The sequence below is a fragment of the Antedon mediterranea genome, chromosome 1, assembly GCF_964355755.1.
Source record: "Antedon mediterranea chromosome 1, ecAntMedi1.1, whole genome shotgun sequence".
Classification (NCBI taxonomy): Eukaryota; Metazoa; Echinodermata; class Crinoidea; order Comatulida; family Antedonidae; genus Antedon; species Antedon mediterranea.
Genome location: NC_092670.1, coordinates 16,414,202 through 16,440,428, shown reverse-complemented (window position 1 = coordinate 16,440,428; position 26,227 = coordinate 16,414,202). Strand labels below are relative to the sequence as shown.

Below are 26,227 nucleotides of genomic sequence, written 5' to 3'. Positions count from 1 at the left end.
ACTTTGTTCATAAATTTTAGTTGTTGATGTATGTACTGCGGATTCTTGCAAAAATGGCGGATTATGTATTAGTAATTGTCCAAATTTTATTTGTGAATGTCAGCCATGCTGGGGAGGTCCGACCTGTGAAACACGTAAGTCTATAAAATGATTTTTAATTTTGTATACAAACTGTGTTCTTAATTTATTGATTGATTTTATTTATTAACCATTTCATTTTTGAAATTTCATTCTTTCTCGGACGGAGTAACTGACCTGTGGGTTAAAGTTTTATTTTAAACTCTGGTTATTCCTTGCCTTCTCAGATTGTGTATTTTTATGGCTAATAAATAAATGAATGAACCAGAGTCACACAAAAACATATAAAAATAAATATTTAAAACAAACTGTATTTCTTGATACACAATAATTTGTTTTGTTCTAGCTGTTGACGTTTGTACCAGTAACCCATGCCAGGCAGGTGGTACTTGTACCAACCTTTGTAATTCATATATTTGCACTTGCCCACCCTGCTATGAAGGACTTAGCTGTGAAAACTGTGAGTATTTGGTTGTATTTTGAATAAACTTTAATACAAAATTTAGGAATATTTTTAGGCCGACTTAATAATAAAACCAGAACCAGAAGGAAACATGTTAAACTTAATAATAATTTTCAATCTATTGATCAGTAACCAACAGAGATGATCAACAGACAATGTAATGAATTAATGAACAGTAACTATAGCTATTGAATGGTATATTAATATCTGTATTCTTTGTACTTTAGATGTTGGAGGTTGTGCCAATGATCCCTGTTTGAATGGAGGAGCATGCGTCACTTCGGTTACTATGTGTGAAAGCTACACATGTTCTTGTATAGGATGCTGGCAGGGGCCAAACTGCAACATATGTAAGTACAGTATTAACAGTTGAAGCAAGTTGGATGTATAGGTTTAAAGGAGGAATGGTTTCTTTTACTTGAAAGAAAAATAATTGTAGCATTTTTTGTGATGATTTATTTGATTAATTTTTTTTTTAAAGTGCAAGATCCATGTTCTGGTCTTCCTTGTAAGAATGGTGCCACATGCTCCTCTCTTGGTGGTTCATGTACTGAGTTCCAGTGTCAATGTGCTGGATGCTGGCAAGGAGTAACCTGTGAAGAATGTAAGTCTCAAACATTTAAGTAAATACTTGAAAGTATAATACTGTTACTGTATATGTAAACTACATGCTTAGGATTAACACACTGTATTTAGCAAAGTAATTACTTCAGGTTAATATACTATATAAGTAAAATAAAAGTTTATATGTAAGATAAACATACTATAGTAAATAGCTAGGATCAAAATATTGTATGTAAAGTAAAGTTTAACAAATCTTTTCATTGCAGATGCAAGACCATGCGAACCAAACCCCTGTGCAAATGAAGCAGTCTGCGTGCCATCACCCACTGAGTGCAATGGATTCAGTTGTATATGTAGTGGATGCTATACTGGTGAACTCTGCAATATTTGTAAGTACTCTCTGTCCGGTTAATCCACCACAAAATAAATTATGATGTTTTAATATAGTATTAACATCAATTTAAATAAATTTTGATTCGAAACTATTTGAAGTTTGAAATTTTAAAATTAAGCAAAATCATCTGTGTGTGTGCTTATTTTGTACCTTATTGCAATCAGTATAACATTATATAAGGTTGGATAATTTATATAAATGAAACAAAATTAACAATTACCATAACCAAACAGCAAACAAGACAAACACACTTTTGATTTGTTATGACCTAGGAACAAGTTATCTCATGTCAGTAAAGACGACATGCTAATGTATGCTAATGTATGCTAATGTATGCTAATTGCTAATGTATGCCTGTATTATTAATGCATATAAACTATTGTTTTCTTTTACAGTGCCCAATGCGTGTGACTCAAATCCATGTGTAAATGGAGGAATATGCTTCCAGGGATCCTCTACTTGCAATACATTCGCCTGTAGTTGTGACGGATGTTTTAATGGGCAATTTTGTGAACAAGGTAACTATTGTAACTTAATACAATTAAATGTAAACATTTTTTCCCCAATCTATTTAAATCTGATATACGGATTTGAAACTCTATTTAACATTATAATGTGTATGATTTAATTTTTTTAGCAATTGATGCATGTTCTCTTCACTTTTGTGAAAATGGAGGAGTCTGCCGACAAGTTGTTGGAGGTGGTTGCTATGACTACACGTGTGAATGCACAGAATGTTTCACTGGCGAATTCTGTACAATACGTAAGTTTGTTGAAATAATTATTGAAATTATTGCTCTTCAGGAGCGTACTATTGTTTTATTATGACATGAAATTCTTTCTAAATATATTTTGTTTTTTTGTATACAGAGACAAATCCATGCGAGAACTCGCCATGTGCAAATGGAGGTCAGTGCCGGCCAGTCGTGAATGGGGTATGCACTGAGTATTTATGTAATTGTATTGGATGTTGGAGTGGTGATACATGTGCTATACGTAAGTGTCTTATTAGTTACCTCTTTGTCTAACCTAAATGTACTGAATAGTCTAAAAACTGAAGGAGGATGTAGTCCATTTTCAGATCACTGTTATAAAAACAGTCTCACTCAGAACCAAAAAATTGTTAACATTTCAAGGTATCAATTATATAAATTATAGATAATCTATCTATATATAAATTTACGTAAGGGCAAAATTCGGTAAATCGCGCGTTATTTCTAGAATGTTTACTCAATGGTATATAAAGTTGGTTAGAATCTCGGTACTGATTTTAACCACCTGATGTAACCCTGTTTACTAATTAAATTTAGTTAGATAATTAGTTATTGACAATTAAAACGATTTAGGTTCAACGATTTGCCCCAAATAGGGGTGTTTTACGATCGTGGTACGCGAGCGAACTAGTATTATTAATTTCATTATAAATAATTTTACTATAACTGTCCACCATTGTCTTAAGCTCTGTCTACACTATCAAACTTTATGTAAAAAAAAAATGTGATGTGCCCATATGGACATGATGATGTCATATCAATACCATATTTAAGCATATTGCTACCATGTTTAGGCACACACTTGTTTTGTCAAACTAGTTTGATAGTGTAGACAAAGGCTTACTGTACACTGTTTGCAATTGAATTTTAGCAGACAACTGAAATCAGATTTTTCATTAAATCGTTTTTATTATTGGTTTGCAGCTGTTGATCCGTGCAGCAGCAACCCCTGCGCTAATAATGGTGTATGCAGCTCCATTATTCAAGCTGGTGATTGTTCAACCTATGTTTGCAGTTGTGTTGATTGTTATACAGGAATTATGTGCCAAGATGGTAAGAATTCAAATTGCAGTCTTCCCAATTTATCAGAGAGGATAAAGAAAGAGATACAGTGTAGTGGTCTTGATGCCATTACACCATATCTGGAGATGCAGACTTGTATTTACACAAAATGATTAATATCTTTTTAAGTTAAAAATATTATTCCAAAAAGTATGAAGTTGTTTCTTGATGTGCTTAATTGGGTTTGGCCCTATGACTGACTTTCTTGAATTTCCACTGTTTCCAGTAGAAAGGTTTATCAGTATGTGTTTACCATGTTACATTTTAAAATGTACTTTTATATGTTCTGAATGTATTATAATTCTTTCATTTATTTTTATTTGCTGTTTTCTTCCTAAAGTAATAAGCCCCTGTGATAGTAACCCATGTTCAAATGGTGGAACCTGTTTAGTAACAACACAGGTGTCTGGTGGTTGCCCTGGTTACATATGTGAATGTCCAAATTGCTGGACAGGATCAACCTGCTCTCAGGGTAAGTTGAAAAGCATTTTAAAATGAAAAATTATTGATATTTCTCAAAAATAATTTCTATTTTTACATTGTAAATCTAGTAATTTCTATTTGCTAATTTGCATCTTTAATACATTTAAGCTGTTGACCAATGTGTCACTAAAGCTCGGTCTACACTATCAAACTTTATGCGACAACAAAAATGTGATGTGTCCATGTATGGACATGATGATGTCATAACACTACCATAGTTAAGCATATCACTACACTAGTTTGATAGTGTTGACAGAGCTTTACCTGTAATAATGTTTTTTTAATAATTTGGACCTTTGTATAATTTCTTTGTAATAGCTGTCGATCCATGTATGAGTAACCCATGTAATAATGAGGGCACATGTTTGATGATGACTAGTGCAGCGCCTGGAACTTGCTCTACTTACCAATGCCAGTGTACACCCTGCTACTCAGGAACACACTGTCGTACACGTAAGTTACTCACTTTGTCCTCAAAATATTTAAATAGATTTATTTTTAGTGTTTAATTCAACTCTTTCAATACTGGACACCCTTGGCTAATATGTCTGATTTTCTGGAAAGTCTGGTATTCTGAATGTGTTTTTAATATGGTAAAATGTTTTGGGAGAGTTGACTCTAATATAATCACAATTCTATATTTAGTTTTGCTATGTTTATATACATAAAAGGTTACAGTAGCTAAGTGGTTACGACACATGACTATCATTCAGAAATACCTGGGTTCAATTCCTGATAAGAACAACTCCCAGCTCACTCCGCTTTAAATGAGTACCTGGTTGAAAAATACTAGAGAGGATAAGGCATGTAGAAAGAGTACTCGCATTAAGTCTCTTATTTCATTTCAGTAATTAATCCCTGTGCAGTCAATCCATGTGTGAATGGTATATGTTCGGTTGATGCAAATGACTGTACACAATTTCTCTGTCTTTGTCCAACATGTTATACTGGTGACACATGTGCCATATGTAAGTATATAGTAGTACTAGGTATGTTTTTAGCAATCTTAAGATTATAATAAGACTATTCTTATATACTATTTTAGCTGTAATGATAGTATAATTTAAAGCAATATTAGAGAAATTGGTTTAAATAAAGACAGGCTTATTACAGAGGAGTATGTGTTCAGGTACTCAATCCCAGTACTTATTACACAGTAGGCCTATCTCTACAAATATTGTCTGATACTGAATACTTGTATTTCCAGCTGTTGATCCATGCGGTAGCCAACCATGTCAGAACAATGGCCAGTGCTTCACCCAAGGAACTACATGCAGTGCATTCGTCTGTCTCTGTGAAGGCTGCTGGGAAGGGGATCAATGTGAGATAGGTTAGTATTTCTAAAATATTATTTAACAGGCAGTGTTTTAAAGTTTGTTATGAAAATAATCGGCACAGAGTCAAACCTAGAGTCACATTTTAATGCAGTGTTTGTAATGTGGATATTGTTATTTCTTTTAGCTGTGGATCCTTGCCAGAATTCTGGATGTCAGAATGGTGCACTATGTCAATCAGTTCCTGGTAACTGCCAAGCTTTCTCATGTCAATGTACAGGTTGCTGGTCTGGTGTATTGTGCGATGAAGGTTAGTGCTTGCAGACCATTCCAATTACAATTGACCAATTTTCATTTACAGACCAATTGAATTATAAATATACATTTATTTATTTTAAATATATCCATAATCTTGATGGATTCAAACTTCTGTATTCTTTCTGTGTGTCTGACAACATTGTTTTCTCAGTTGCCAAATGGCTGCAAAAATATAATTCATAATTCAACCACTGTTTGGTTTGTTTTTATTCCTTGCATGCAAATATATCATTGTCATGTGACCCTTTTTCAGCAATTAATGGATGCGACAGTAATCCATGCCAAAATGGAGGTACCTGTCAGTCTAATGGTAACTCTTGCTTAGATGTCTCCTGCACATGTCCTTCCTGCTACACTGGACAATTCTGTGAACAAGGTATGTGGCGCCAAAACAGGAACTTTGTTATGTTTGTTTTTATGGTTTCTCTGCACGCACACATTTACAAAGAAAGAACAAAATTACACTAGTAAAAAAAAGTGTACATAAGGAGGCCAAAATAAGTTTGGAGACAACTTATGTAACTCCAGATCTTTATAAACGTAGAAGATCTTGATGGTATGTTTTAAACAATTATTTTTATTTTGATAGAGGCTGACCCATGTTTTAATAATAACTGTGCAAATGGTGCGGCGTGTACCCCAGTGCCTGGATCATGTGATTCGTATACATGTAATTGTACTGGTTGCTATACAGGTACCTTTTGTGAAACTGGTAAGTTTTCTTTTATCAATTTTTAATACCCCGATTAAAGTCTGAAATGGAATCAAAGCAATCTGATAAATGTAGATTGAAGTTTCAAATTTCCCTTGACAAAACTAAATGTTAATAGTTGGTCATTGCTAAACACCTAGTGATTGACCAATAAAAATTAGTTTTTACCAGAACCATTCCTCACCTGTAAAATGCATGTCCTGTTTTCTTTATTTTCCTGATGATGAAGACTACCATTATAAGGCTCACTATTATCCATTAGGAGTTTGTTGTGTTCCCACAAACATTTGTTTTAAGCTCTGTCTACATTATCAAACGTTATGTGATGATGATGTCATATTACTACCATATTTGGGAACATCACACTTTTTTTTCTTGTTTGATGGTGTGGAAAGAGATTTATTTAATTTATCAGCAATCATTATTTGTAAAATTTATTTTAAATTACATTTTCACTGACTTAATTCCTGTTCTGTTAATTTTATCTTGTTTATGGGATATTCTCTGTTTTTTACTGTTTCTATGGGTGATAATTTTTTTATGTTTTTGGTATTCTTTTTCTTTACTTAATGCTTAGAGCAAAGATCATGCTTAAATAACCCATGTCAGAATGGTGGTGTATGTTTCCAAGGTGGGTGTGACACCCATTTCTGTTCTTGTGCTTCTTGTTGGGAAGGAGATTCATGTGAAATAAGTGAGTTTTTCTTCTAATTTTGACTTCTAACTTATATTTTGATGGTGTTTTGCTATTATATTTTCATCAAAATGATAAATATCATCATTGTCATCATCATTACTGTCATCATTACCACCATCATAACCACCATCATATCATCAGTATTACCATCATCATTATCATTTTTGTCATCATTACAACCATCATATCATCAGTATTACCAGCATCATCATCATTCTGTCATCATTACTACCATCACATCATCAGTATTACCATCATCATATCAGTATTACCATCATCATTATCTTCATTACTGTCATCACTACAACCATCATATCATCAGTATTACAGTCATCATCATCATTACCACCATCATATCATCAGTATTACCATCATCATTACATCATAATTCACATTTTTTGTTTCGTTTTTTATTGTGCTTTGATTTAAAAGGCAAATATTGATATTTAATTTATATTAATTCCTAGGTATACAGCCTTGTGCCAGTAACCCTTGTTTAAATGGAGGTCAGTGTGTTGTTGTTGGACAATGTTCTGGCTATACTTGCGGATGTTCAGAATGTTTTACAGGTCCCAGTTGTGAAACATGTAAGTTGAATATGAAATTAGAAAAATGAACAATTGGGCAGTGTAGTAGTGGCATTATACGTGTAGACTATCATTTTCTGTCTGCTTTGTATGTATCTACATCTTATGCAGTTGCAAATTAAGCAAAATAGGTTACAATAAAAACAAGTATTGATTGAGGCTCACTAAGATAAATAGATGTATCTTGAGTGACAGTGTGGCTTCTGTTTTAATCATTTAATAGCTACCATAATTCCTTTTCACACTGTCAAGATGTTATCTTTTAGTAGTTTTGGATCCTTGTAATTGCAATCCTTTTCACACAGATTTTATGTTATCTTTAATAGTTTTGGGATCCTTATAATAACAATAATTCCTTTTCCCACTGACATGATGTTATCTTTTAATAGTTTTGAATCCTTATAATAACAATAATTCCTTTTCACACTGACATGATGTTATCTTTTAATAGTTTTGGATCCTTATAATAACAATAATTCCTTTTCACACTGACATGATGTTATCTTTTAATAGTTTTGGATCCTTGTGATAACAACGGCTGCTTGAATGGGGCAACCTGTATATCTTCTGTGAATACATGTAGTAGTTACAGCTGCCAGTGTTCTGATTGTTACACTGGTGACTTCTGCGAAACATGTAAGTTGTTTTGTTTATAAATTCTCTTCACTTCTACTTATTTTTTTCTACTCAAACAATATTTAAGAGGGGGACAGCAGCACTTCTTTTGCTTAAGCAACAATGTAGGTGCAATGCAAAAGAGTTGACCAATCACAAGACAGTATTGAATAACCCATCGTCCGATTAGTCAAAGCACTTGCGGAGGACTTACATCCTTGCATTGCATCCAAGTAAATCTTCCCTATCGCATTGATACATGAGGATATATAGAAACATGTCATTTTTGAGAAATCCAAAAGCTAGTTTAATAGCAAATATAGTTTTACTTTCTATAAAATAAATTGTTCATGTACAGATTTAAATGATTAGTAGTCATTTTTACTAAAATTATTATTTTGTTTATGTTGTTAGTGTCTAATCCCTGTGCATCAAACCCATGCTTAAATCAAGGAGTGTGCTCAACATCTGGGGTTAGCTGCTCAGTCTTTACCTGCACATGTACTGGTTGCTTCTCTGGTGACAGATGTGAAATAGGTAAAGTATATGTTTATGAAGTATTAGGCTTTAGTTTACTGTAACAGAAGAGGGAATGACCATTGAGGTATTTGTAATGATACTACAGGACTGGTCAAATGCAACCATCTCCCTTAGACCTGGATATCGAAATAATTTAGCACATCTGAAAGATGTAATATATTCAAAGATCTTAAAGCCTAAGACTAGATCGTCAACTCCAATGCGGCCATCTTGTAAAGAAGATCCACATTCACTGCCACACAATCTGCCCTCTAGCCTTAGGCTTAGTATCACCTTTCTAAATTTTAAATATATCCATAATCTTGATGGATTCAAACTTCTGTATTCTTTCTGTGTGTCTGACAACATTGTTTTCTCAGTTGCCAAATGGCTGCAAAAATATAATTCATAGTTCAACCACTGTTTGGTTTGTTTTTATTCCTTGCATGCAAATATATCATTGTCATGTGACCCTTTTTCAGCAATTAATGGATGCGACAGTAATCCATGCCAAAATGGAGGTACCTGTCAGTCTAATGGTAACTCTTGCTTAGATGTCTCCTGCACATGTCCTTCCTGCTACACTGGACAATTCTGTGAACAAGGTATGTGGCGCCAAAACAGGAACTTTGTTATGTTTGTTTTTATTGTTTCTCTGCACGCACACATTTACAAAGAAAGAACAAAATTACACTAGTAAAAAAAAGTGTACATAAGGAGGCCAAAATAAGTTTGGAGACAACTTATGTAACTCCAGATCTTTATCAACGTAGAAGATCTTGATGGTATGTTTTAAACAATTATTTTTATTTTGACAGAGGCTGACCCATGTTTTAATAATAACTGTGCAAATGGTGCGGCGTGTACCCCAGTGCCTGGATCATGTGATTCGTATACATGTAATTGTACTGGTTGCTATACAGGTACCTTTTGTGAAACTGGTAAGTTTTCTTTTATCAATTTTTAATACCCCGATTAAAGTCTGAAATGGAATCAAAGCAATCTGATAAATGTAGATTGAAGTTTCAAATTTCCCTCGACAAAACTAAATGTTAATAGTTGGTCATTGCTAAACACCTAGTGATTGACCAATAAAAATTAGTTTTTACCAGAACCATTCCTCACCTGTAAAATGCATGTCCTGTCCTGTTTTCTTTATTTTCCTGATGATGAAGACTACCATTTTAAGGCTCACTATTATCCATTAGGAGTTTGTTGTGTTCCCACAAACATTTGTTTTAAGCTCTGTCTACATTATCAAACGTTATGTGATGATGATGTCATATTACTACCATATTTGGGAACATCACACTTTTTTTTCAAACTAGTTTGATGGTGTGGAAAGAGATTTATTTAATTTATCAGCAATCATTATTTGTAAAATTTATTTTAAATTACATTTTCACTGACTTAATTCCTGTTCTGTTAATTTTATCTTGTTTATGGGATATTCTCTGTTTTTTACTGTTTCTATGGGAGATAATTTTTTTATGTTTTTGGTATTCTTTTTCTTTACTTAATGCTTAGAGCAAAGATCATGCTTAAATAACCCATGTCAGAATGGTGGTGTATGTTTCCAAGGTGGGTGTGACACCCATGTCTGTTCTTGTGCTTCTTGTTGGGAAGGAGATTCATGTGAAATAAGTGAGTTTTTCTTCTAATTTTGACTTCTAACTTCTATTTTGATGGTGTTTTGCTATTATATTTTCATCAAAATGATAAATATCATCATTGTCATCATCATTACTGTCATCATTACCACCATCATATCATCAGTATTACCATCATCATTATCATTTTTGTCATCATTACAACCATCATATTATCAGTATTACCAGCATCATCATCATTCTGTCATCATTACTACCATCACATCATCAGTATTACCATCATCATATCAGTATTACCATCATCATTATCTTCATTACTGTCATCACTACAACCATCATATCATCAGTATTACAGTCATCATCATCATTACCACCATCATATCATCAGTATTACCATCATCATTACATCATAATTCACATTTTTTGTTTCGTTTTTTATTGTGCTTTGATTTAAAAGGCAAATATTGATATTTAATTTATATTAATTCCTAGGTATACAGCCTTGTGCCAGTAACCCTTGTTTAAATGGAGGTCAGTGTGTTGTTGTTGGACAATGTTCTGGCTATACTTGCGGATGTTCAGAATGTTTTACAGGTCCCAGTTGTGAAACATGTAAGTTGAATATAAAATTAGAAAAATGAACAATTGGGCAGTGTAGTAGTGGCATTATACGTGTCAAAAGACTATCATTTTCTGTCCGCTTTGTATGTGTCTACATCTTATGCAGTTGCAAATTAAGCAAAATAGGTTAATAAAAACAAGTATTGATTGAGGCTCACTAAGATAAATAGATGTATCTTGAGTGAAAGTGTGGCTTCTGTTTTAATCATTTAATAGCTACCATAATTCCTTTTCACACTGTCAAGATGTTATCTTTTAGTAGTTTTGGATCCTTGTAATTGCAATCCTTTTCACACAGATTTTATGTTATCTTTTAATAGTTTTGGGATCCTTATAATAACAATAATTCCTTTTCCCACTGACATGATGTTATCTTTTAATAGTTTTGAATCCTTATAATAACAATAATTCCTTTTCACACTGACATGATGTTATCTTTTAATAGTTTTGGATCCTTATAATAACAATAATTCCTTTTCACACTGACATGATGTTATCTTTTAATAGTTTTGGATCCTTGTGATAACAACGGCTGCTTGAATGGGGCAACCTGTATATCTTCTGTGAATACATGTAGTAGTTACAGCTGCCAGTGTTCTGATTGTTACACTGGTGACTTCTGCGAAACATGTAAGTTGTTTTGTTTATAAATTCTCTTCACTTCTACTTATTTTTTTCTACTCAAACAATATTTAAGATGGGGACTGCAGCACTTCTTCTGCTTAAGCAACAATGTAGGTGCAATGCAAAAGAGTTGACCAATCACAAGACAGTATTGAATAACCCATCGTCCGATTAGTCAAAGCACTTGCGGAGGACTTACATCCTTGCATTGCATCCAAGTAAATCTTCCCTATCGCATTGATACATGAGGATATATAGAAACATGTCATTTTTGAGAAATCCAAAAGTTAGTTTAATAGCAAATATATTTTTACTTTCTATAAAATAAATTGTTCATGTACAGATTTAAATGATTAGTAGTCATTTTTACTAAAATTATTATTTTGTTTATGTTGTTAGTGTCTAATCCCTGTGCATCAAACCCATGCTTAAATCAAGGAGTGTGCTCAACATCTGGGGTTAGCTGCTCAGTCTTTACCTGCACATGTACTGGTTGCTTCTCTGGTGACAGATGTGAAATGGGTAAAGTATATGTTTATGAAGTATTAGGCTTTAGTTTACTGTAACAGAAGAGGGAATGACCATTGAGGTATTTGTAATGATACTACAGGACTGGTCAAATGCAACCATCTCCCTTAGACCTGGATATCGAAATAATTTAGCACATCTGAAAGATGTAATATATTCAAAGATCTTAAAGCCGAAGACTAGATCTTCAACTCCAATGCGGCCATCTTGTAAAGAAGATCCACATTCACTGCCACACAATCTGCCCTCTGCCATTGTCAAGTGGTGACAGTTTCTCCATTGTTTTATTCACATTATAATTATGTTGAATATTATATTGCAGCTACACAAGGCTGCAGTCCGAACCCATGCCTCAATGGAGGTGTTTGCTCTGAGAGTGGAGTTGGATGTGGAGACTACACATGTCAATGTAGTGGTTGCTATACTGGTGATCGATGTGAAATCGGTTTGTAAAACATCTCATATAATCAGACATAACCAACACTATTGAATATTTGAATAAAATAAGACAACAATAAAACAGACATTTTGAACTTTCCAAAGGGTGTCATGTAAAGTTTAATGTATCACTTTACATAGTCTCTAAGTACGGTTGTTTTTGTTTATTAGATACCAATTCATGCATGAGTAACCCGTGTCAAAACGGAGGTCAATGCTACCCAGCGGTTAATGATTGCGGTTACTTTGGATGTCAATGTGCACAATGCTATACAGGAATTTTCTGTGAAATCAGTAAGTTTTGTAAAAATGTTCTCATTTTTTATTAGTATTTACAACTGTCCATGGGTTGCTATGATATTCAGTCAATCTTTTGTTACCATAGTGATTGTAAACTCCTTTAAAGCTCTGTCTACACCATCAAACTTTATATGACAAAATAATATGATGTGCTCATATATGGATATAATGATGTCATATCACTACCATATTTGGGAACATCACACTTTTTTTGTCAAACTAGTTTGATAGTATAGACAGAGCTTTAGTGTCCTTGGTTTAGTTAAGTGAAAAACTTCGGATTTGTTATTATTAGTATATTGAAGTTTAAACTGTATTTCTTTTTTTTTTCTCAAGGTGTGAATGGTTGTTCCACCAGCCCTTGTCAAAATGGTGGGGTATGTGACGTAGATGCATTTAATTGTCAAGCCTATTCATGTCAGTGCTCGCTATGTTATGGTGGAACCAACTGCCAAACAAGTAAGATTCACCACTAATTAATACACACCTTGTAATATAAAGCTCTGTTTACACAGACAGACAGTGGCCAAAATATAGAAGTGATATCATGTCCATATATGGGCACATAACTTGTTTTTATCTCATAAAGTAGGATAGTGTATACAGAGCTTAAGAGAGATGATATTTGGTAAATAATTGCTGAATAAAAATATATATAATTTTTTTTTTAAATAAAAATTTCAGATGTGAACCCATGCCAGAGCAACCCATGTTTTAATGGGGGTGAATGTGTGCCTGATGGATTATGTCAAGGGTACACCTGTACCTGTCAAACATGCTACAGTGGCAATCAATGCCAAACAGGTAATTGCACTAACAACATAGGTGGCACACTGTCACAAACCAGTATAGTGGTAGAACATCATTAATCGTTTGTTTGTTTTTATTCAATTCAGAAGCAACATTGTGTGAACCTAACAACCCATGTTTGAATGGAGGTGTGTGCCAGCTAGATGCATCAACAGACACCTGTAGTTACACCTGTACATGTCCTGTATGCAAATCTGGTCCCAACTGTGAAACAGGTAACTTTTTTTTGACTTAATGAAGTATTTATTCATCTTACTACTACTTATTACTGCAGTAATTCCTCTTTAGTTACTGCAGTAATTTCTCTTTGGTTGCTGCAGTAATTCCCCTCTTAACAAAACATAAGTGTACCTCCTCAATGTAATCAATCTGAGTAACCAGTGAACGCCGTAATGCTAACTTAAATTAAATTATTTAATTTATAGATATAAATGCATGTGCGGCCTTTCCCTGTATGAATGGAGGTAACTGTGTCCAAGGAAACTCATGTGGTGAATTTACCTGTCAGTGTTCTGAATGTTGGGCTGGCAGCACCTGTAACATACGTAAGTCATTAGATACATAAAAACTAACATTAAAGGTATATTTTGACATTATAATATTGATTATTATTAACGATTGTATGTTATTTGTTTAGTTGTAGACAACTGTGCTTCATCACCATGTCAAAATGGAGGTGTTTGTAATAATGGTTGCCCAGATACAGAGGATTTTGTATGTCAATGCCAAGAATGTTGGACTGGTCAACTCTGCACTGAACGTAAGCATTTAAAAATTTTTTAGCCAGACACTACTAAAAATAAAAAATATTGTAAATAATAGTTATAATAAACTGGTTTTACTTCATTCAGCTTTACTTTATAGTCAGGCTGCAATTTCTACAAACTGATAAATTTTTGTTTGTAATCGTTTGTTATTAAGCTCTGTCTACACTATCAAACTAGTTTGACAAAAAAAGTGTTGTGTCCAAATATGGTAGTAGTGATATGACATCATCATTTCCATATATGGGCACATCACATTTTTCTGTCACAAAGTGTGGTAGTGTAGACAGAGCTTTAGACTCTCACAAGCAATACTAATTCTGTTCATCATTTCTTTTAGAAATCAATGCTTGCAATGGGAATCCATGTATTAATGGAGGGACGTGTACAAACTCGTGTTCTTTTTACTCCTGTGAATGTGCTGTCGGTTATTCCGGAGACAATTGTCAAAATTGTAAGTAGTATAAAATGACATTGTTTAATTTAGCAGATTAGATAATGAATACATTTCATTGGTCTTTTTGTTAAAATATGTAAAAATGTGTCTTGGTGACATTTGAGTTGAAAGATGACGATTTTCATACTATTCAACTCACCTTTTTAGGTACATGTTAACACAGTCGAGTGGTTAGGACACTTGACTGTCGTACAGATAGACCCGGGTTCAATGCCCGACAACTCCCGGTCCACTCAGCTGTAAAATGAGTACCTGGTTGAAAATACTAGGGAGAAAAAAGACGGCGTGGAAAGGAACTGGCCACCCTACCACATAATGCCGAGGCTTAGTACAATGTGCTCCTAACAGCTCATTCCCCTACGTTCAGAGAACACGGGACTCACCTTTACCTTTTACATGTTAACAAATATCAAGATCACTGTACATGGAAGAGCCTAACTAACTGTGCATTTTGTTTAATGATAGACCTTAATGTTAGATTTATCATTTGTTTATTTCTTTTTTTTTCTTTGTTAGATATATGTGACAATAACCCGTGTGTGAGCGGTGGCACATGTGTACCAACACCTGAAAACTTCATCTGTGCTTGTGACTCTTGTCATTCTGGTCAATTCTGTCAAAATGGTATGATTATGGAGACCGTTCAATAATTGTTGTGGCCTAATCTATTTCTGTGTGTATAGCTACAGTTAACAATAGATGCACTGATTTTTTTTAAATCACATAGTTTAAAATTTACTCCAAAACGTTGCTATTCCTATTACAATATTTGGAAGCTTTTATTTTACTGTGTTATCTACCCATCTATCCCATTTTGTACACTTTGTTTTTTTCCTTATAATTCAAATTTACACCATAGCTGTAACAGTTTATTTTGGTAATTGGTTGTTCACAGTATGTTTTACTTCATTGTGCCATATACTAGTTTAAATTCAAGTGTAATTATATTATTTTGTTTAGATGTTTCTGCTTGTGTTAGCGCACCTTGTCAGAATGGAGGTACATGTGAGGATGCTTGTACTTCTTATACATGTGTTTGTACAGATGACTATGACGGAACAAACTGTGAATTTGGTATGTAACAAAAAGAACTTTTAGAACTTTCTATTATCTTTATTTAAACATGTTTACTTATTTTATCATTTTATACTTCATTTCCCTAGAGTTTAGTCTAGGGTTGTAATTGTATTAAACTACTATGGAGTAGCTTTTGCGTCAGGGAGTAATTGGTCAGATGCCCTACTCTGACGTAATTTGTATTTCATACTAAGTACATTTGAGTAATTCTTGGGTGGGATTCGAACCCGCGATCCCTAGCCTATCGTTCATACCTCTAGACCACCGAGCTTGCGCTGATGGCTAGTGGTTAGATTCGAACCCAAGTAAGCAGCGGGTACTGCACCAACAGGGTTGTAATTGTATTAAACTACTGAGTTTAGTCTAAAAATATCTGTTTTCTGTTTTTAGATAAAAATGCTTGTTTAAGTAATCCTTGTGTGAATGGTGTGTGTTTTAGCCAAGGAGCCAATAGTTACATGTGTGATTGTCAACCTGGATATACTGGCTTTAACTGTGACACGTGTAAGTACACAATTAAATTAATTATAGAAATAAACATTGTCAACCTGGATATACTGGCTTTAACTGTGACACGTGTAAGTACACAATTAAATTAATTATAGAAATAAACATTGTCAACCTGGATATACTGGCTTTAACTGTGACACGTGTAAGTACACAATTAAATTAATTATAGAAATAAACATTGTCAACCTGGATATACTGGCTTTAACTGTGACACGTGTAAGTACACAATTAAATTAATTATAGAAATAAACAAAATTAAATACTGTAATGTTTATGTCTAGTAACCAGTTAGTACAATCCAGAACAAATACATTTTTTACTTTATCATTTTCAGAACATAACCATGTCCAGAACAAATAAATTAAAAATGAAACCAAAACACACAAAATAATGTGAATAAATGTAACAATTTTAAATTTCAGTTGAGTCGAAATGTCAAAATGATACTTGTCTTAATGGTGGTGATTGCTTTCCATTTGTGGATGGATTCATATGTCTTTGTAAAGGGCAGTGGTCTGGAACTTTCTGTGAAATTCGTAAGTTAATTCATGTTTGTAATCATAGTTTCATGTTTTTACCTAAAGCTCTTGTATTTTTCTTTCCAATTGTTTTATTTTAAATATTTTTTATTGTATATGTTACTAATTACTTTTGAGTAACATAAATGATCCAATTTTTTCGTAATGAAACTGACAGTGACAAATTCCTTAAAGTTGAGTTAAGTTGCTAAAGGCAGGGGCAACATACAGCCATAACATTGGCATAGTTTCATGGCTCTTTTCGACAGTAGTCACTCACTTTGAAATATCATAAATTATATATTATCTTTTTATGTTCCTATATTAGGAGAAAGCCAGTGTGTAAATGACTACACAATACCAACTAATGACAACTTAGTACTGACTTCAAATAACTACCCTGAAAATTACAACAACGGAGATAACTGTTTGTGGACTATCACAATTGCCGAAGGTCGTAGAATACGTGTCATATTCAACGATTTTTCAACTGAGCTTATGAATGATTGGTTGGAAGTTGGTAATGGCGACAACCCAGCCGACACATCAATGCTTGTTGTCAGACACTCGGGACCAGATAAACCGCAAAACTTTATTTCTACAGATAATAAAGTGTTTATTAGTTTTATTTCAAATGATGCTATAACTGCAAGAGGATTTAGTATTACTCTCCAGGATGATGAAATACAAAGTAAGTAGGACTAATATTTAATAATACTGTAATAAAGATTTTATTACAAAACCTTGATATAAATATAAACAACATTGGTAAACTGTAAAGAAATTACACAAACTGAAAAGTATTTTTTATTTGATTTGAAAGTACTGAAAGAGAAGAGAGTATTCTTGACAAAATTGAAGCAAATTCTGTCCCAATTCTGAACAAATATAATTTTTCCTTTTATTTATTTGCTGTACTTCGATTCAAGTTCACATTTATTTAGCGAAAAAGTATGGACCTTTCGCAAGAAAAGGAATTTTCTGTAGCTGTAAATAAGCATAGAGTTATTATATATAGAGAGTTGAATACAATCGCATCTACTATGCCATTACCCAGCACCATGCCTGTGTTGCTGCATGACTCTAGTTGTAATATACTAACTCTATGGTAAAGACATGATTTTATATTAATATGTATATTTTCTTTTACTATAGCTACTAGCCCATGTGATAGTAACCCATGTCTGAATGGAGGAACATGTAATGATGTCGTCGAAAGTTATACTTGTGATTGTCCTACCAATTATATTGGAACAAACTGTGAAACTCAAAGTATGTATATATTGACAATTTCCAACTTTAAGACAACATTTTATATATATAATGATATATGGTTCTATCCTTGTTTATGCCACAATACCAAAGTATCAAGTTAGATTTCATCCCCTCCTATAAGGTGAGTCAGCCATATGCTTGTTGCGATGGGTAGAACTAAATGTTTAATATTTATGTCTCTTCCATTATTCTTGTAATGTGTTTTTGTTATTCCAGGTGCATGTAATCCCAACCCATGTCAGAATCTTGGATCATGTAGCCTGGACTCACAAGGCAATACAGTTTGTTCCTGTCTGCCTGGCTTTACTGGACAGTTCTGTTCTTGTATGTATATTCTGAATGCAAATGCTAAGTTCTGTCTACACTATAAACTTTATGTGACAACAAAATGTGTTGTGCCCATAAATAGACACGGTGATGTCATATCACTACCATATTTGGGCACATCACACTTTTTTTGTTAAACTAACTTGATAATGTAGACAGAGCTTTATAATGTTATTGATAATGATTGATGATAGTAGTTTTGAAAAGTGAACTTTGTTTAGAAAGCATAATTAATTTTGTAATTAGTCATCTAACGGTTTGATGAAGAATATTATTCGTAATACTTACGTCAGCATGTTTTTTTTCCAAAACCAGCTACCGATGGAGGTTGTACACCAACAATGTGTCATAATGGAGGAATGTGTGTAGTAGGTTCAGATGGCATCAGCTTTTGTGATTGTGCACCGGGATATATGGGAACTTTCTGTGAACAAGGTGAGCACATGTTGGTTTAGACCCTCTTACACATGCTAGGCTAGAAATTCCAGTAGGGTAGGTAGTGAATAACCTGATTGTAAATTCCAGTAGGGTAGGTAGTGAATAACCTGATTGTAAATTCCAGTAGGGTAGGTAGTGAATAACCTGATTGTAAATTCCAGTAGGGTAGGTAGTGAATAACCTGATTGTAAATTCCAGTAGGGTAGGTAGTGAATAACCTGATTGTAAATTCCAGTAGGGTAGGTAGTGAATAACCTGATTGTAAATTCCAGTAGGGTAGGTAGTGAATAACCTGATTGTAAATTCCAGTAGGGTAGGTAGTGAATAACCTGATTGTAAATTCCAGTAGGGTAGGTAGTGAATAACCTGATTGTAAATTCCAGTAGGGTAGGTAGTGAATAACCTGATTGTAAATTCCAGTAGGGTAGGTAGTGAATAACCTGATTGTAAATTCCAGTAGGGTAGGTAGTGAATAACCTGATTGTAAATTCCAGTAGGGTAGGTAGTGAATAACCTGATTGTAAATTCCAGTAGGGTAGGTAGTGAATAACCTGATTGTAAATTCCAGTAGGGTAGGTAGTGAATAACCTGATTGTAAATTCCAGTAGGGTAGGTAGTGAATAACCTGATTGTAAATTCCAGTAGGGTAGGTAGTGAATAACCTGATTGTAAATTCCAGTAGGGTAGGTAGTGAATAACCTGATTGTAAATTCCAGTAGGGTAGGTAGTGAATAACCTGATTGTAAATTCCAGTAGGGTAGGTAGTGAATAACCTGATTGTAAATTCCAGTAGGGTAGGTAGTGAATAACCTGATTGTAAATTCCAGTAGGGTAGGTAGTGAATAACCTGATTGTAAATTCCAGTAGGGTAGGTAGTGAATAACCTGATTGTAAATTCCAGTAGGGTAGGTAGTGAATAACCTGATTGTAAATTCCAGTAGGGTAGGTAGTGAATAACCTGATTGTAAATTCCAGTAGGGTAGGTAGTGAATAACCTGATTGTAAATTCCAGTAGGGTAGGTAGTGAATAACCTGATTGTAAATTCCAGTAGGGTAGGTAGTGAATAACCTGATTGTAAATTCCAGTAGGGTAGGTAGTGAATAACCTGATTGTAAATTCCAGTAGGGTAGGTAGTGAATAACCTGATTGTAAATCCCAGTAGGGTAGGTAGTGAATAACCTGATTGTAAATTCCAGTAGGGTAGGTAGTGAATAACCTGATTGTAAATTCCAGTAGGGTAGGTAGTGAATAACCTGATTGTAAATTGCAAATTCAATGTACTCAATCTTCTGTGTGTATGATTTCAAACCAATTATACCTGCCCAATACTGGAATATCTGAAAACAGGAAACTCTACCAAAAACGAGACTTTTCTTGAGATCCAAAAGGTCCCCATTTTTTTTCAAAGTGAAAACCAGACATATTAGGCCAGATCAAGGGTGTCTGGTATTAGGGGAGTTGACTATGGTCCATACCTCTGAACCATCAAGCGTTGAATTACCTTTTATCAAAAGAAACAGAAGTAATTGCGACTTACTATCATATTTTGTATAATTTTTTACACGGCAGATATTGATGAGTGTGAAAGTCAACCATGTATGAACGGTGGCACATGTTTAAATAGTGTAAACCAGTATTATTGTAGTTGTACTAAAGCATTCCAGGGAAACAACTGCGAAGAACCTAGTAAGTACAATATTATCATATTAGTTTTAAAGGACAAATAGAGAATATGTTGATTTGTATATTTTATTCTGCTGATATATTTCTTATATAAAGCTCTATCTACACTATCACACTTTATGTGACAAAAAAATATGATGTACCCATATATAGACATGATGATGTCATATCATTACCATATTTGGGAATATCACTACCATATTTGGCGACATCACACTTTTTTGTCAAACTAGTTTGAAAGTGTAGACAGAGCTTTATAATTATTGCACTGAGGAAGTGTTAATGTTGCCCGAAAACTCTGAAAATTTGTTCTGGCTGTTTTATTTTATCGTTTTTATTTAGCGTTTTGCTCATTTTATTTGTGTCTCAATCAATCAATCAATCGTTCGATTTATATAGAAATACAGCCACTGATACCCACAGCATAATTTTTAGTCGCATGCAACACAACTCTACAGCTAATTTTTTAGTAATTTGCCTTTTGATTCTTGATAATGATAATTCATTACTCCCGATTCATTTTGTTTTTAGTAATTTGTCGTGAGAATCCTTGTTTATATGGTGGAACTTGTATTGCAACCTCACCTGAAACCTTCATCTGTACTTGTACTGTCGGCTATGAGGGTGATTTGTGTGAAATAGGTAAGTCTAAAACATTATTATTCATGTTCATAGTCAAGACTTTATCAAGACGCCTGCACCAATCATTGGTAAAGTATATTTTATACACACAGTGGTTAATTCAGGATTTTGAAGTAGGGCACTGAGGGCCTAAAAATTATAAAATGAAGTTTTGAACTTATGTCACATATTTTGTATTGTATTTGGTAATTTAGGAGGAATTATTATTATTATTATTATTATTATGAATTATTTGGGTTAATTGTTTAGAGTACATTGAACAGGTTTTTCTAAACATTTTGCAATTGTGTGCTATGCCCTGGGCTGATGAATAAAGCATAATAAAAAACATATGGCTGGATTTGAAGGACCATGTTTTTTAGTCTATTCTTCGTCATGCAACTCAAACAAAATAGTCCTGTTAAAATAATCGTGATGATAATGTGCATTTTTTTGTATCTTTTAATAGATAGCGATGAATGTCAAAGTCAACCTTGCTTGAATGGGGGTAATTGTATTGATCAAGTAAATAGCTTTGTGTGTTTCTGTCCAGCAGAATATATAGGTGCACAATGTGAACAACGTAAGTTTACTTCTTTATCCTACCTTCATTTTGATTTACAATCAAATGTTTAATTGTATTGACTATTTGTCTAAATAGATGTTTATGATCTTCCCTCCCCCACCCCGACTACCTCCACCCCTTTTCCTCACCCCATATTTAATTAATACCATAAGTATTTTATAGTAAAAAATGTACTGTATCATGCCAAGATACTTTTTTACATTTTCTGTTTGTAATAGTGACGTCATTTTATAAATTTTGTTTTTAGCTGTTGAAAGCGACTGTGACATAGCCCCTTGCCAAAACGGTGGTACATGTCAACCATTTTCAAATTCTGGATACATTTGCTTTTGTCCTCCAGGATATTCAGATGCAAATTGTGCTACAGGTATGGTTTTTGTAGCCCAGTCGGCTACCAGTAATCTTTAGCTAGTTTTAACTCAGTTTAGAAACATATCCAACATGTATATTGGTAAAGATAACCTAATATTGTATAAGGAATTGACAACTAAGACTAAACATTTTTTTTCATCTGTAACCACCCCTAGTGTTTCTAGGAATAAACCACATTGGATTTTTTAAGCTACCGATGGCTGGTTTTTAATATAAATTTGTTAAATCATTTTTTTTTTCCAGATGTTAATGAATGTTTAAGTAATCCCTGTGGAAATAATGGTGTATGCATAGATTCTTCCAATGGGTATATCTGCAGCTGTTATCCAGGAATAAGTGGAGATCGATGCGAAATTGGTAAGATAAATTTATTTTTGTATATGGGAGATTTAACATTGTTTATTACAGTTTTGCAAATGATGTATTTGTTGATTATTTCTTTTTATGTTTATGTAAAGCCTGTTTTCCACTAGCAAATGTGTTCGCGCAAATCAAATATTCCTGAGTTCTTATTGGTTGTGTATTTTTCACGTCACAATATATGAAATGTTCATTTATTTGGGGCCCGTCCACCACCGACCAGCGTGGTGGCATCCCTGCAAAATAACAATATGCATGTGTATTGATGTGTCAATGATTTTGATAAATTGCTCTGGACTCTATTTGGTAAAATTTATCAAAATTTACCATAACTATGCAACCAGCCCAGTAAGATAACCTGATAGTAATACTTATCAAATTTTACTGTACACAATTTTGTTATTATTATTCGTTTTTATTTTCATTGTTATTTTTGACAGATTTTGACGAGTGTTCTAGTAATCCTTGTGAGGTTGCAGGTACATGTCAGAATCAAGTAGGCTCTTATCTGTGTCTATGTGAAGCAGGTTACTCTGGTACTAACTGTCAATTTGGTAAGTACACATTCCTTCCAAAGCTCTCACTTAATTAAGTGCCGCTTCTCTACATTTTACTCAACATTTTCTACATTCATTTTTCAAGTTTATTGTCATTTTTGCTTGTTTTTGGTTTTTTAATCAAAATATTAGTAATAGAAGGTAAAATTGTTTTTACCCATAATACTCTTGGTTTATATGGGCTTTGCTGTTTTGTGAATGTTTTTACACAGTTTGTCTAATGTCTAAGTCTTCTGGGAAAGGCTACACAACATACCCAAGGAAATTGTTAGTTTTGGGTTCTTTGAAGTGCACATAATACAATTACTCTATGCCTATGGTTTACGATCCTTATTTGACTTGATCTGCAACCAGAACAATATGGTGTGGTGTATACTTGCTATTAGACATGAGTTCATTTTCTACACAACCTAACATGCTACATTGAAATAATCAACATAATGAATATTGATAACTTCATGTCAAAGGTCAAGTAATTGGAGTGTTTTATTGTCTTAAAGATTTTTCTAATAGTAATTGGTGATTATTTTTTATAGTTGATATATAGTGATTTTTACCAGATTTTCTTTGATGTAAGTAAACTAGTAGTCTCTAACCAGTCACACTTTAGAGATGTCTGCATCTGGATTCACGCTAATTCTTAATGATTCTTAACAATCTGCATACAGGTGATATTCAAAGTGGATAACTAATTTTTATAGATTTGTATTGGTCAAGCAGTTGAGGGAGGGGCTCAATGTTTAGTGTAGAGAATTTACTCTTGAGAGTAGAAGATTCATAACAGTGTATTGGTTCATGTAGTCGAGTCTTCTTGGGCTACTGTGCACTTAAAAGAACCTAAGTTCCTCTTTTGAAATAAGTAGGTCACCCCAGTGTTCTGGTTCATTTAGGCCCCTGATGTTTATCACTGTGTTCACCAGTTGAATCACTTGGTAATGTAAGCCACAAGAGTGGCTCAATGCTCAATGGGATGAAAATTAACTAATGCGCTCATGAAACCTCTTAATAAGAGGTACAGAGAATGATACATGCAACTTGGCCATCATCACGTCTATAAATCTATATTAAATAATAATTAAATAATTAACAGTCATAGTATATTTCTAATGATGCACACAATTACGACTATTACGTAAACCATTTATCGTTTAATTCAAATCTTACTACAAATAAATAACACAATAACCTATTATAAATAACGTTTTCTAATATATTTTAATAGTAGTTATATATTGAATACTAGTGTGATAAAGAAGGTTCAACCTTTATACTAAATTTCTTCAATCATGTGCAGATGAACACACATACTGTTTCTTTAACTGCACTCTCATAACATGATAAAAAGACATGCACTTGCACATAAACAAATGTATTATCAACTCTTCTTATCGATTTTTAAACAGAAGTTTTAATGAATATGAAAATATCCCCTCTCTTTGAGATTTTTTATTGTTATACTACTGAGTCATATATATATTTTATCATATTTCATGTTCAAGGGCTGAGCTTGTAAGAATATAAAATACCCTTTAATACAACTATATTTATATTTCAATGTTTTTCAATATCTTTCAGCTCCAAATTCAGAGGCAGCTGCAAGCACTAGTGACAACTCGTTTCTGGTTGAGCCATGGTGGATAGGTATCATAGCTGGCCTAGTAATTTTAATAGTCATCTTTCTCGTCGTTCTTGTTTGTACTGTTACTAAAAGCAAACAACCGTATGACAATGTTTTTCAATCAATACCAGAAGGGCCAAACACTGAGGTAGATGATGACATCTTCACAGTCACAAAACAGTGATATCTTTATACCAAAAAAGGTGGTAGATGGTGATATCATGAAGCTATAAGTAATGATATATCATATATCATCATTATTATTTCCTTTGTATTTGGTGCTTTTAAATTCAGTGCAACTTGTTGAATATGTTTTTGTTGGTGTTATATTATAAAGATGTGTTTCAGTGGAAACAGGGCCTTCGAGAAAGAACTATTTTTAATAACTAATATTAAATCATCATTCATGTCAACAGTAAATCTACTGCAGTTACTGCAGCAATGTTTCTTAAATTGTAAATATGAAAAGGATTTGTCAACACACTATGGTTGAAATTTAGATCTACATATAATGTTATGTATTTATATTTGATATGATGCTTGTAACTAATGGGATAAAGAAAATATTTGTAAAAATTCACTGTGTATATATATTTAAATGTTTTAATATTTTAATATATAATTATTTTTATATTTAAAAAAATCATTGTAATAACCATATTTCATAAATACTAATATTTTACTGATAATTAGCATATATATACGTTATTGGTCATTTTTAAATCAGCTGAATACTTATTAATTGTTAATATATTTTTTTGGACATAATACTTGAATGGTTTGTTATTTGCTATCAAATACCAATCATATTCCCCCTAAATTTTTCTGATATTTAAATTTATATTAATATATATATATTTTTTATTCATACGCAGAATAAACAATTCTAGGTTTTTAAATATCAGCATTATAAATTCATGTGTTTCAACTATTATAGCAAAGTTGATTGACAAAACAGTAAAGCCATGATTGTACAGTAGGTATAGTGGGCTAGCCTTGATAATTGTCATTCTCATGCAGTCACATACTGTACAAATCTCCCATTCAACACTTAATATATTTATAAGTATGTATCTCCAGTAGTTCTAGTGGATATTGATGAAGGGTGGAAATAAATTAGCCAAGGTCCACTCTAAGTTACTTCAGTTCCACAATTCAGAAAGTTGGAGAGGAAAACTGCAGCCCCATAGACTTAAAATCTATTTACAACTTGCACTTTTAACAATTAATATACACATTTGATAATGCATTTATATATATCATTATTATATTAACAATAATATTAATATATTTATGAACCAAGTATAAAATGTAATAAATTAAGACTGTACTTAGATACATTAATAGACCAACTTGTAATTAATTAAGTAAAAATAACTATTCTAAAAGATTATATTTTACAGTAAAATAATTTTGGCTTATTTTTTTTTCATATGTGTACATATCCACAGTTGAGTGATCTGGTCAGTATTAGTGAGAAGCTGTGATTGAGTTGAGGCTCAGTTTGTTGTTAAATTTATTGCTCTACTATTTGTCTTTTAAGCTCTGTCTATACTATCAAACTACACTGACAAAACAGTGGAATGTGATATG

The 26,227-nt window shown here is 33.1% G+C and overlaps 1 protein-coding gene across 1 annotated transcript in view; it reads left to right on the top strand.

Moving 5' to 3' along the window:
- Positions 1-26,130, top strand: part of LOC140058857 (uncharacterized) — a 54,604-nt gene extending 28,474 nt beyond the window's left edge. Inside the window, exons 62-110 of the mRNA XM_072104623.1 lie at positions 21-134; positions 425-538; positions 769-891; positions 1,023-1,145; positions 1,372-1,494; positions 1,895-2,017; positions 2,137-2,262; positions 2,370-2,495; positions 3,197-3,325; positions 3,675-3,806; positions 4,136-4,270; positions 4,666-4,785; positions 5,025-5,147; positions 5,279-5,401; positions 5,663-5,785; positions 5,999-6,121; positions 6,699-6,815; positions 7,286-7,405; positions 7,919-8,041; positions 8,435-8,557; positions 9,022-9,144; positions 9,358-9,480; positions 10,067-10,183; positions 10,642-10,761; positions 11,278-11,400; positions 11,794-11,916; positions 12,245-12,367; positions 12,532-12,654; positions 12,997-13,119; positions 13,345-13,464; positions 13,557-13,685; positions 13,896-14,015; positions 14,108-14,230; positions 14,575-14,688; positions 15,208-15,315; positions 15,652-15,765; positions 16,159-16,272; positions 16,701-16,814; positions 17,125-17,487; positions 17,952-18,068; positions 18,288-18,395; positions 18,714-18,833; positions 20,407-20,523; positions 21,052-21,162; positions 21,611-21,724; positions 21,975-22,094; positions 22,343-22,456; positions 22,900-23,013; positions 24,592-26,130. Of these exons, the coding sequence (XP_071960724.1) occupies positions 21-134; positions 425-538; positions 769-891; positions 1,023-1,145; positions 1,372-1,494; positions 1,895-2,017; positions 2,137-2,262; positions 2,370-2,495; positions 3,197-3,325; positions 3,675-3,806; positions 4,136-4,270; positions 4,666-4,785; positions 5,025-5,147; positions 5,279-5,401; positions 5,663-5,785; positions 5,999-6,121; positions 6,699-6,815; positions 7,286-7,405; positions 7,919-8,041; positions 8,435-8,557; positions 9,022-9,144; positions 9,358-9,480; positions 10,067-10,183; positions 10,642-10,761; positions 11,278-11,400; positions 11,794-11,916; positions 12,245-12,367; positions 12,532-12,654; positions 12,997-13,119; positions 13,345-13,464; positions 13,557-13,685; positions 13,896-14,015; positions 14,108-14,230; positions 14,575-14,688; positions 15,208-15,315; positions 15,652-15,765; positions 16,159-16,272; positions 16,701-16,814; positions 17,125-17,487; positions 17,952-18,068; positions 18,288-18,395; positions 18,714-18,833; positions 20,407-20,523; positions 21,052-21,162; positions 21,611-21,724; positions 21,975-22,094; positions 22,343-22,456; positions 22,900-23,013; positions 24,592-24,818 (6,242 nt within the window). The 3' untranslated portion in view covers positions 24,819-26,130. The remainder of the gene's footprint in view (positions 1-20; positions 135-424; positions 539-768; positions 892-1,022; positions 1,146-1,371; positions 1,495-1,894; positions 2,018-2,136; positions 2,263-2,369; positions 2,496-3,196; positions 3,326-3,674; positions 3,807-4,135; positions 4,271-4,665; positions 4,786-5,024; positions 5,148-5,278; positions 5,402-5,662; positions 5,786-5,998; positions 6,122-6,698; positions 6,816-7,285; positions 7,406-7,918; positions 8,042-8,434; positions 8,558-9,021; positions 9,145-9,357; positions 9,481-10,066; positions 10,184-10,641; positions 10,762-11,277; positions 11,401-11,793; positions 11,917-12,244; positions 12,368-12,531; positions 12,655-12,996; positions 13,120-13,344; positions 13,465-13,556; positions 13,686-13,895; positions 14,016-14,107; positions 14,231-14,574; positions 14,689-15,207; positions 15,316-15,651; positions 15,766-16,158; positions 16,273-16,700; positions 16,815-17,124; positions 17,488-17,951; positions 18,069-18,287; positions 18,396-18,713; positions 18,834-20,406; positions 20,524-21,051; positions 21,163-21,610; positions 21,725-21,974; positions 22,095-22,342; positions 22,457-22,899; positions 23,014-24,591) is intronic.
- The last annotated feature ends 97 nt before the right edge of the window (positions 26,131-26,227 follow it).